Source organism: Pteropus alecto, unplaced genomic scaffold (genome assembly GCF_000325575.1).
Source record: "Pteropus alecto unplaced genomic scaffold, ASM32557v1 scaffold76, whole genome shotgun sequence".
NCBI classification, from domain to species: Eukaryota; Metazoa; Chordata; class Mammalia; order Chiroptera; family Pteropodidae; genus Pteropus; species Pteropus alecto.
Window position 1 is genome coordinate 23,244,317 of NW_006443138.1, and position 11,203 is coordinate 23,255,519.

At 34.2% G+C, this 11,203-nt stretch overlaps 1 protein-coding gene across 1 annotated transcript; it reads right to left on the reverse strand.

Moving 5' to 3' along the window:
• Window positions 1-5,465: 5,465 nt before the first annotated feature.
• Window positions 5,466-11,168, reverse strand: LUM (lumican). Its single transcript, XM_006923822.3, has 3 exons — window positions 11,056-11,168; window positions 7,828-8,715; window positions 5,466-6,207 (listed from the first exon to the last, which is right to left on the reverse strand). The coding sequence occupies exons 2-3, from the start codon at window positions 8,690-8,692 to the stop codon at window positions 6,053-6,055; spliced, it is 1,020 nt and encodes a 339-aa protein (XP_006923884.1). The 5' UTR covers window positions 8,693-8,715; window positions 11,056-11,168; the 3' UTR covers window positions 5,466-6,052.
• Between the last annotated feature and the right edge of the window lie 35 nt (window positions 11,169-11,203).

Here is an 11,203-nt window from a genome sequence, read left to right on the forward strand (position 1 = left end):
GAGTCGCTAATATTTACCCAATATATCCATTATGAATGTCAATTTTGGTAGGGGAAAATTTATTGGACTTATTTACTAATGAATCCCTAACACTTAAGCCACTCCTAGAATATAGTAGAAGCTCAATAAATAGTGTTTAATAAATTAATGAAAAAGTTACAGATGGAGGCACAACAGAAAGAGTTGTTAATTCTAGCTTAGAATTTTGATAAATAATTGATAAAGAATATTATTTTTATAATAAAAGATATTAATTCTATCTGAGAATGTTCAGAAGAATTTATGGCAAAGGGACAGAGTAGCTTAAGATGAGTATTGGAAGATGTGTAGGTGTTTCCAAGTAGAAGGGGAATAGAGATTCCAGGAAGAAAGGACAGATTTTTCCATATATGACAGAGCAAAATCAGCTGCAGATTGGTAAGTATGGTTGCAGTATCAAGTGACTTAAGATGGTGCATGGTGGTGGAGTCTAGCAAGGCCTACTAAGAGATGAAGCTCTGGAGGTAACCAAAGACCAGACTACAAAGGGCCTTTGATATTCTGAGGTGCCTTTTATGCTGTGTTGAAGAGGTTAAACCACATCTGTAAATGATGGTGCATTATAGAATAGTTTTAAACAGATAAATAATAAAGAACCAAGTTTACATATTAGAAAACTCACTCCAATAACATTGTGGATGATGAAGCTAGGAAAAATATGATAATCTTTAAAAATCTAGATGAAAATTAAGCAAATCTTAGAATAAAGCAGTGACAGCATGAATAGAGTGGAGTTTATTTTAGGCACAATTCATGGATGAGGTAGCTCAGGCTCTTGAATATTTTTAAAACATAGAATATACTGTTTTATAGAAAAACAGGTTCATTTTAAGGGAAAAAGGTACACATGTAGGTGATAACTCTTTGGACCAACCAAAATGTGAAAGAGGAGTTACTACAAAGCAAAAGTGGAATATTCAGGTCATTGAAGTGAGATAAAGATGCATGGGACCTCACCCATTTTATGTTGCCTGAATTTCAACTTTTCTCTGCCTGTGTTCTGTTCAATTTCTTATTTCTTATTAGGAAACAAAAGCTATGAAATGCATGAGTGAGTAAATAAATATAACTAGCTAAATATTTTAAAAATATTTCGTATATTTACAGCATGTCTATTAACTTTTATTGTTATTTTATATAAATTTTTAATTATGGTAGTAAAGTTATTTTAGAGTTCACTTTAAATAAAATGAACATTTTCTTTTAAGTAAAATGTTAAGCAAGTATTTATAATGGTCTCAAAATCTAACCAAAGAAAATCTAAGGTCATCATTATGATAAAATTACAGCTATAGAAAAGGCGGGGGGGGGGGGAAGGAACCCAAAACTTAAAAGATTATAAGCACCTAAAAATGATTCTTTGTAAAATCAACCTTTTAACCTCACTAGTATTTCTGAAAATAGCTATTACCAGTCAGAGAAATTTTAATTAAAAAATCAATGTTCCTCTGGCTCATTTAGTGGTATACTATTCATCTGTATTTTTGTTTTTGTATTATTGAGCATGATAATTTATCATGAACCTTAAAGCACCAGTACATCATAGTCCTCCTTCCCATGAAGGCATGACCCAGTCCCGATTTTCAAATGGAGATGTCGGGACTTTTCTCATTTTTCCATTTGTAGGCCCCAAATCAGTGTCTACAGTTAAATCTCTAGTGACTCAATCTTAAGAAAGAACTCATATGTCTCAATGCTTTAATTCATTTATATAGTTTTTATCCAGAAGGAGACAAAATCAGAATCAATGTTGTTAGTGACACAGTAGAGAGAACTTCCTGTTTTAAATTCACTCTGTTGTTAACCATTTCCCTTAGGTACCTTCTTAAAAATTTAATCAAAATGTATCCTAAGCTATCTCTCTTGAAAAAGTACCGGCTATGTCACTGAAAGCAAAAGGAGCAGAGCCCGGCAAGAACTATTTATAAACCAAATCTGGAGTCAGCTGGGTGGTAGAAGTGTCTCATGGTATTTTTATGAAATTGTCATTTTTATTCCTTGCTTACATATGAATAAATTGAGGGTTAGAGAGCTTAAATAAAGTTACAATATGAATAAACATCATTCTTATGTACATATATTTCAAATAGCAGTCCTCTTTCTATTCTGCTTCCTTAGAGAAAATGACTCTTCTACTTTTTAACTCTGGGATTTTAATAGCTTGATCATAGTGTTCATACTAATTTGGTGTTTTGAAAGATGTGTGTCACTGACCACCAGAACCATCAGAGATGTTCTTTGAAAATGTGGAATTTCACATTGCATAACTTACTACTGAGTCTGCATATCTGGGACATTGTGTCTGGTAATCTGCATTTAGAAAAGTATTCCAGTATGCTAATTACACACTTGAAATTTTTAAAAAGCACTATTCTAACTGGGGTTAGGAAGAATTGAGGGAAGAGTATATAAAGGAGTCTCCATATATTCTTCTCTCACTAGGGCTGTCACTATGAGTGGAGGAGCAAGCAGGAAGCATCTCTTCTCCAGCTCTTTCCTGGAGAGATGGGGTCTGTCCTCTAGAAAGAGAAGCTATTCCATAACAGGATCTAACTAGTGCTTTTTCAGATGCTTCTACAAGAAAGTATCTTGTGCTGAATTTGGTCCTTGTCAACCAACCTTAACTACAAAGGGAACTGTTGTTTTAAAAGTTATAGTTTTGATTTTTAGGCTTAAGAATAGCATATAACTTTGGATAGAGATAAATCAAATGCTTTTAAAGGTGTAGACTGTCAGCTGACCAGATGTTTTCCTTAAGTGAGATAAAGAAAAAGCTCATATAAGTCTATAACATTCTATTTTCATTTCTTTTATATTACAGTCTTCTATATTACAGTCTTATTAAAAAGAAATGTGGCATGAGAATGCTTTTATAGATCAGGAAACTTACCTTTATGTAGAATGACATGACAAAAATACACGGTGTACCTAATGTAACATACATTTTACATATTTGCTAGTCAACTCAGTCTTAATTGATGATAGTCCTTAGATGATAGGCCATTTTACTAAAAGACGGAATTCACTAAAAATGTTCTGTTAAAACATATGCTTTGGAGAGGTGCTTCCTTTGTTTTAGGTACACTTGAGACTATATGTGCACTCATATGGAATGAGTATATTTTTGCTTGCATGATGGCTCCAAACATATGCTTTATTATTAACTACTTTAATTAATAAAGTAGAAGTTATTTTCATAAATTATGTGCATATTATTTCCCATCGTATAGAATCATGGGTATCCATAATGTAGAAAGCTGAAAGCTGAAAGCTGTTATTACTGTATTCTAAACTCTAACCTTATGTTACAAATGTATCGGCTTCGAGATAAATTAATATTTTTAAGTCTTATTTTCAGAAACTTTTATATACATTCAACATTTTCATTCCTGGAAGTTATCCACCATTTTTGCTTAACAACCAACCAAGCAGTAATTGCTGAGATCTTAACTCTTCTTATTTAATTGAATGTTATTACATAAGAATCAGTAAAACCCTCAGAAATGGGAATAACAGCAAATATCCAAGCAAGTTGTGAGATGTAAATACTGCATTATGATTTATAAGATATATATATATATATTTGCTCATTCAGATGACCAGAATATATTTTTCATATAATTTTGGTCTTTGTCCATAGTTCTTGGCTCACAGCTCCAAAACCCCTTGGAATTTTCTGTGATAAGAATGATAAAGATATCTTTTGTTATGTTAATGAAGCAACTTTTGAAAAACCTTCCAGTAACCTAAGGGTAGAAGTCTGGTAGACAGGAGAATCAACCATGCGATTAGAGGGTTCAAAATTTTGGTCCAACCTCACCACCACCTCTGGGAGATGGTAGGGACTGGAGACTGAGTTCAATTGCCAATGACCAATGATTTAACAAACCATGCCTTCTCAATGAAGCCTCCATAAAACCACAGAAGGATAGGGTTTGGTTCAGAGAGCTTTCAGGTTGGCGAACACGTGGGTATTATGGGAGAATGGTACACTCTGAGAGGGTATGGAAGCTCCATGCCCTTTCTGCATACCTTGCCTTTTGCATTTTTTCCATCTGGCAGCTCCGGAGTTATATTCTTTTATAACAAATTGGTAATCTAGTGAGTAAATGAATTTCCTGAGTTCTTTGGGCTGCTCTAGCAAATTAATCAAACCCAAGGAGCGGGTCTTGGGACACTCACTTGATGTCCAGAGAATTGTTTGGTGGTGGTGGGGAAAACCCCTCTACCCATGAATTGGAACTGGGATCTGTATGCTTTCAGGTACAGATCTGTAAGATGTGTTTAAAAACTCCTTGCAAGTTGATGCTGGAAGCAGACAATTTATTTAGTGGAAAATTCTATTTAACATCAGTAAAATATTGCAGGCTATCGGTTTTTGTTTTTGTTTTTTAATTTTAATTTTAATTTATTACAGTCATACACTGCTTAATGGAGATATGTCCTGAGAAATGCATTGTTAGGTGATTTTGTCATTGTGCTAAAATCGTGGAGTACACTTATACAAACCTACATGGTATGGCTTACTGCACACCTAGGTTGTATGACATAGCTATTTATGCTAGACTACAAACCTATACAGCATGTTACTGTACTGAATATGCTGTGCAATTGCAACACAATCGTAAGTATTTGAGTGTTAGAACATAGAAAATGTACTGTAAAATTACAGTATAAAAGAAAAAATGATACACTTTACAGGGCACTTGAATGGAGCTTGCCGGATGGGAAGTTGCTCTGGGAGAGTCAGTGAGTAAGTGCTGAGTGAATATAAAAGCCTAGGACATTAGTGTATATGACTATAGATTATATAAACACTGTATACTTAGGCTATACCAAGTTTATAAAACAACACAAGATTAAATCAAGCATAAGAGAACATGATGAAATCAAGAAATGTAAACATGAGATGTATGAAGCTGCTGCTGGTGTAACACAACATACAGTTTCACAGCAAACTTATTTTCTATAAGTAAAAAGACTACACTCTGAAATAATGATGAGAAGTATAATATAGTAAATACATAAACCAATAACATATTCATTATCATTATCACGTATTATATACTATACATAATTGTGTTATACTTTTATATGACTATTAGTGCAATAGTTTTTTTTTAACAACAGCATTATCACAAATGCATGAGTAATGCATTGTGCTACAATGTGATGATTGCTGTGACATCACTAGGAGATTGAAATTTTTCAGTTCCATTATAATCTTATGAGACCACCCTCATGTATGTGGTCTATCATTGACCAAAATGCCATTATAGGGCACATGGCTGTATTTTATCCATGAAAGAGATGAATTTCACAAGAAGTCAAACACAATGATGCTATTTGCTATGTTTTATTTTGCTCTTAGCTTGTTAAACATAACATGCAAATAATAAAAAAAAGAAATATACACTTGCCTTAAAGTGAAAAATAATTCTAGAAAAGTTTCTCTAGGTAAATATATAAATTCTTAATACTAAAAATTCTGCTTTAAACATATGTGACTTCATGAATTTTGTTTAGTATTTTGCAAAATCATTGCTCTCAAAATTCACCACTTGTTTTTCAGCTAACCAAAGTTGAACATATTAAGAAAATTTGGTTCAAGACAGTAAACTTCCATATGCATGTAGTCCATGCTTTTGGGTACATTAAGTTAAGATTTAAGAATCACAAAACTTGGCTGACTTCCATGCAACCACCAAAATGCTTTGTACATCATTTGACATAGAGATGTAGAAAACACTAAACTTACAAATAAAGCATTAACTGTATGTGTGTGTGCGTGTGTGTGTGTGTGTCTGTGTCTGTGCTTGTGATGAAATAGGCCTGCCTTTCATCTTTTCTTTTAAAAAAAGTAGTAAAATGTTTACAAAACATTTTTTTCTCAGAATTTAAAATCAATGGAAGTAATAAAGAGCAACAACGACAAAAAAATGGACACACAACAAAACATAATCATAGATTGTTGCTCCAGGGTACACCTCGATATAATTGAAATTAGCAGATATTAGTTAAGGGTGATTTCATTTGCTACCCGTAGACATTCATACATATCAGGTGGCAGACTAGTCTGGGTGATGTGATTACCATCCAAACGCAAATGCTTGATCTTGGAGTAGGATAATGGTCCCAGGATCTTACAGAAGCTCCTTACTTCGAACTCTGGAAATTAAAGAATGGAAAGTTGTAATCATGTTTGGTTTTTTATTACATGAGCTTGAAACAATCATTAAAAAAAATCTCAATTTGGCACTGAGGGGCTGTTGGAATTTCTCCTATAGACAACCTTTCCCCTTTCCCACACTGGCCCTCCTTTCACTGGTCTTTATATCTCCAAATTCTTCTGCATTTGTATCTCTCTCCTTTCTTATCTCAGAGAAGGAGGTAGCCCTGCTCCTGTTGCAAATCTCCACTCACCATATCTAACAGGATTTCTTCAGCCCTAGAACATCTTAAATTCCATTAGCATTTTGGCTAGTCTGTGTAGCTTTTCTCCTAACCACAAATGTTTATAGTGTTGAATCATATACTGCCACATAGTGAGTTTTGTACTGGAAACAATTATGAGTGTTCCGCTCTGATAGCTTGACTGTGTATTGTATAACAAGCAAGTTTTCTCTTAGATACAAGAAGGAGCATGTGGCATTTTGGAGTTGGCAATCAGGGTCTTCTACATGAGACCACCCTAACCTTACTAAGAGTTACAGGAAACTGTTGCAGAAATACAAAGTATCCATTAACAAGGTTCACTGTAATTTTTCAGGTAAGAGTGTCAATATTCTTATCCCGCATGACCAGAGAACTAACTTACATGGCATAAAGATACTCGGTTTCAATAGATTATTTTACAGATGTAATTGTTGTATTTGTGAATCAGTTTTTCCCACACGATTTTTTATTTAGAAAGTTTATTCAAGAATCATAGGTTTCTCTTCAGTCATGCTCTGTTAAAGAGTAAGGTGGGGATTGGTAAATGTCAATTTCCCACCTGAATCTGTATTGCTTAAATTGAAAAATGTCTCAGAAGATGGGAAGAGTGCATAAATAGTCCAAGTGAATCAGGTCAAGCTCCCACCCATAAGATAAATGAAAAATAAACTATGGCAGCAAGCAAAAGGAAGGAGAAACTGTAGAAAAATAAAATGGGGTAAAGGGTTATATATAAGAAAAGGGGCTCTGTAATACTATTTTAAAAAATGTTCCAAATCCTTATCATATTCCTTCCCTCTTTAATCTTCCTCATAGTCTTCATGAAAACACTGTGAAACCACAAACACAGGGATAACAGAGATGGACAGTCGTCATAGCAGAATAATATGTTGAGTCCCAAGTAAAACTGTCAGGGATGACAATGAAAATATACAGGCTGCTCTGGGGATAAATAGGAGAAAAAAGCCTCTGCTGGCTATGCCTCTTCTGGATTTGTTTGTCCCTCCCTCAGCTAGATCATGCCAAGAAATAAATGAAGGAGGCAAATAATAAGAATTATCAAGCCATAGCACAGCAGAATTAGCCCAGAATATTAAATTTAAATAAATTGGTGTTTAAAGTCTATTATCTTATTATTATTATTTTTTTAAAATCTGGACATTCTAAAGACAGGCCAAATATTGGATAAATAACTAAGCTGGAACTCTTATGTAGTTCAATTAGGTTGATATTTTGTTGACATTTTAATTCATTTTTTTAAATGGAGTCAGAAACAGTATTTGTGTTGCACAGTTTAGGCATTTAAAAACTTGAGGATACATCAATTAAACACAAGCACAGCCTTCTACTTACTTTCAAGTTCATTGACCTCCAGGTAATAGTTTTCAAGGTTTTCATGGACAGTTGGTATATTTTTAAGCTTATTATAGGAGAGATCCAGCTCAAGCAGGGATGAAACATTAAAAGAATTTCCAGGTATTCCACTATCGGCCAGTTCATTATGAGATAAGCGCAGATACTGCAGTCCCTTAAAACGCTTGAAATACTCATCGGGAATATTGCTGATCTTGTTGTTGTCTAAGTAGAGAGTTAGAAGAGATCCTGGGAGACCAGAAGGCAGTTTGGTCATCTGATTGAAGCTCAAGTCAAGGTACTCAAGTGACTTAAGGCCTTTAAAAGCAGCTGAAATGCCATCATCTTTCAGTTGATTGTGTTGAAGATGGATGAAGGTCAGGTTTACCAGTCCCTCAAAGGAGCCGAGCTTCGTGATCTTGTTATGAGTAAGCTGCAGGTCCTCCAGAGATTTGGGAAGTGGGGCCACAGATTCTGTCAGATTATTGTAATTTATATGCAGCTTCTTCAGTTGTTTCAGTTTAGAGAAAATTTTTCCTTTTACTTTGGAATTTTCTAGAAGGTTATGATCTAGAATGAGCCACTGCAGATCAGTTACGTTTTCAAAGGCCTTTTCATCAATATGGTCGATCTGGTTATTCCTAAGGTAAAGGTACTTGATTCCAGGAGGCACCATTGGCACACTTTTCAATTTCAGATCATCGCAGTACATGGCTGTAGGAAAGCTTTCAGGGCAGTTACATTCTGGTGCACAGTTTGGTGACGATCGCCCATACATCGGTAGGGGGAAATCGTAATCATCGTAGTACTGGCTGCTGGCACCACCGATTAGTGCCAAGAGAAGAGTAAAGGCGCCTAGATTCATTTTTTAGGCAATTGTTTTGAATCCTAAATAGAGGGAAAACATGTAATTATAAATAGTATAATTTCAGGAAAAGGATATTCGATTTGTAATGTTAAATTCATTACAAAATGTGTATTTTATTATTTAATAATGCTTTTCTAGTGCATCTTATGATGTATTTTTAGTTCTTATTTAAGTATGAGAATAAGGAAGGATCAGGTTAGATTTCATACACATGCGCCCCCTTCTGGGTGAGCCAGGACTAATTGTTCCAGTCATTCTCTCCAGGTTACTTAAATAACTTCCTGTAAAAGGTTCATGTGTGGTGCCTACTGACCACCACTTTAGAACACTGCTTCAGAACACTCTTCAAAACCAGAAAAAAAAATGAAAATGAGAAGATAATTGTAAATTGTATTCTCTACCCTACCATTCAACATCATTAAAATGTCTCATTAAGAAGATCCTTACTGAGAACATGGGCAATCTGTGGTTTTGCCTGGAGGAAAGCTCTGTGTGTGTGTGTGTGTGTGTGTGTGTGTGTGTGTGTAGGGGGAGAAGGTGGAGGGGAAATGGGGGAGTAAATTCCTTTAAAAATGTCTGGTTATTGTTGGTTCTGAGGAAGGGGAAGAGAATTCTTGCTGTGGGTGTGTGTGCATATTATTTCAACTTTTATTTAATATACTATACTTTTAGGCACATTACAAAACTGTGTACTGAAATTAATATTTAGCATATAAGTTTTAGGTAAACTAAAGTGTATTAATCAGAGAAATATCACAAATTCTAAAAATGTTTAAACCTAGGAAGAGAGTCAACTGATAAAGATATTATTTTCTAAGTTTTGAATTAGAGTTTTTCTTTCTGCTAAAAACTAACAAATTGAAGAATGCATGCTTCACTTACTTGATTTTGCTATTCTTACAGAATGGAAGTGAGAGAGAGCTGAGAATTGAGGAAAGTCTGTATTTAACAGTGTCATTAAGAGCCATGTAGAAAAGAATACAATTGAGAATTAAAAACAATTTGTAACAGTGATGTTCTCTTGTGAACATGTTTTTAAGGTGAGACTCAATAAAGTATGTTTTAATTGCTTGGAGAAGTACAGGTTCAGTAATTTAGGTCAAGGGAAATATGACATAGGAGTTGGACTTTTGCAGGGTGAAGAGTTTTGGACGAAGAGAAGTTGGTAACGTTCTTAATGTGAAGCAGGATCCACATTCCAATAGACACCATAAGATAGTGAGAAGTGTGGTGCGAACTTTTGGATCTAGGTAATTTGGGGTAAGTAAGATATTTAATATCGAGAAGTTTAAAACATCTATTCTTTGCTTAACTTGGAATTATGAGGCAATTTATTTTAGCAGATAAAACACTAAAAAGGGTGTTAGAAACATTCTGATAGCTAAGTAATGTAACACGTAACCAGATTCTTAGTAAATTATTTCCTAAGATAATGATGAAGTCATTTAATGGAGTCGACAGGACTTGGCCATGAGAACAATTACACAGTACAAATTCTTTTTAAGTTACAGTATATTAATGTTGTAAAGATTTGTCTTGTTTCATTAATAAGCTTCTACCTTACTTTAATTCAGTATACAGTAAAATAGACTTTGGTAACTATAATGTGAGTATTGACTAGTAATGCAAAAATGCTTCCATATTTTTTGACAGAATAAAAACAAGGGCTCTGAATTCAAAGAGAGTTTGTAGGCATATAATGACTCCACTGTGAAGCATACGTGCACTTTATTTACTTTCCCCCCAGTTTTTTTCAAATACCTGTGGTTATGAAGGAAATACTTTTTTGAAAAAGTAAATCATGTTTCCCAGAATTTCTTCAAAACATGTTCATTACGGCTTACATCCAAAAACATCTTTTAAATTAACAAAATAGAAATAAGAAGGTCTAAGTTTTTTAACTCACATTTTATAACAAAATAAAATGTTTATGGCAAATTATAACAAACTATAATAATATATGTGTGGCAAAATATTTTGAATACTGATTGAAATGGTCTTTTTTGCTGCAAAATTAGGTTCTAACAATACTAACATATATAACTAATTAGCATAGAGCAACAAATATTTTAATTGCCATACATTTTCACTGTCTAGTTTAAATATTTTCTCATTCCAAACCTGAAACTTTTTATAACTTCTTTTGCCAAGCAATACAGCATACGTTGTATAAAATTGATCTCAAATCCATAAATCATGGAGAACATACTAAGCAAACTGTGAAAGTAAAGCTCACAGCTATGGATATGCTGTTGAATAGCAATTGGCAAAGTTGCTCTGGAATTTTCTCTGTTCCTGTTACAATAAACTCTGTCCCAAACAGTCAGCATCCCCAGTGCTATAGTTAAAACAGCGCTTACCTTACTGTCTTGACTCTGCTTTCGTTAATTCTTAAAGCAGATGCACTGTGGACAAGAATCCACCAATATATGCTGTAAACTCTGTCAGGACGGAACTGGCTGCCAGATTCTTAGTGATACAAGAGCTGGGGTGGGAGTGGGGGGGCGC

Excerpts from the sequence above, each read along its gene's own strand:
- LUM (XM_006923822.3), bottom strand. The coding sequence starts at position 8,692 with ATGAATCTAGGCGCCTTTACTCTTCTCTTGGCACTAATCGGTGGTGCC. Across the intron at positions 6,208-7,827 it reads GGAGGTCAATGAACTTGAAA|AGTTCGAAGTAAGGAGCTTC; the intron begins GTAAGTAGAAGG and ends TTTAATTTCCAG.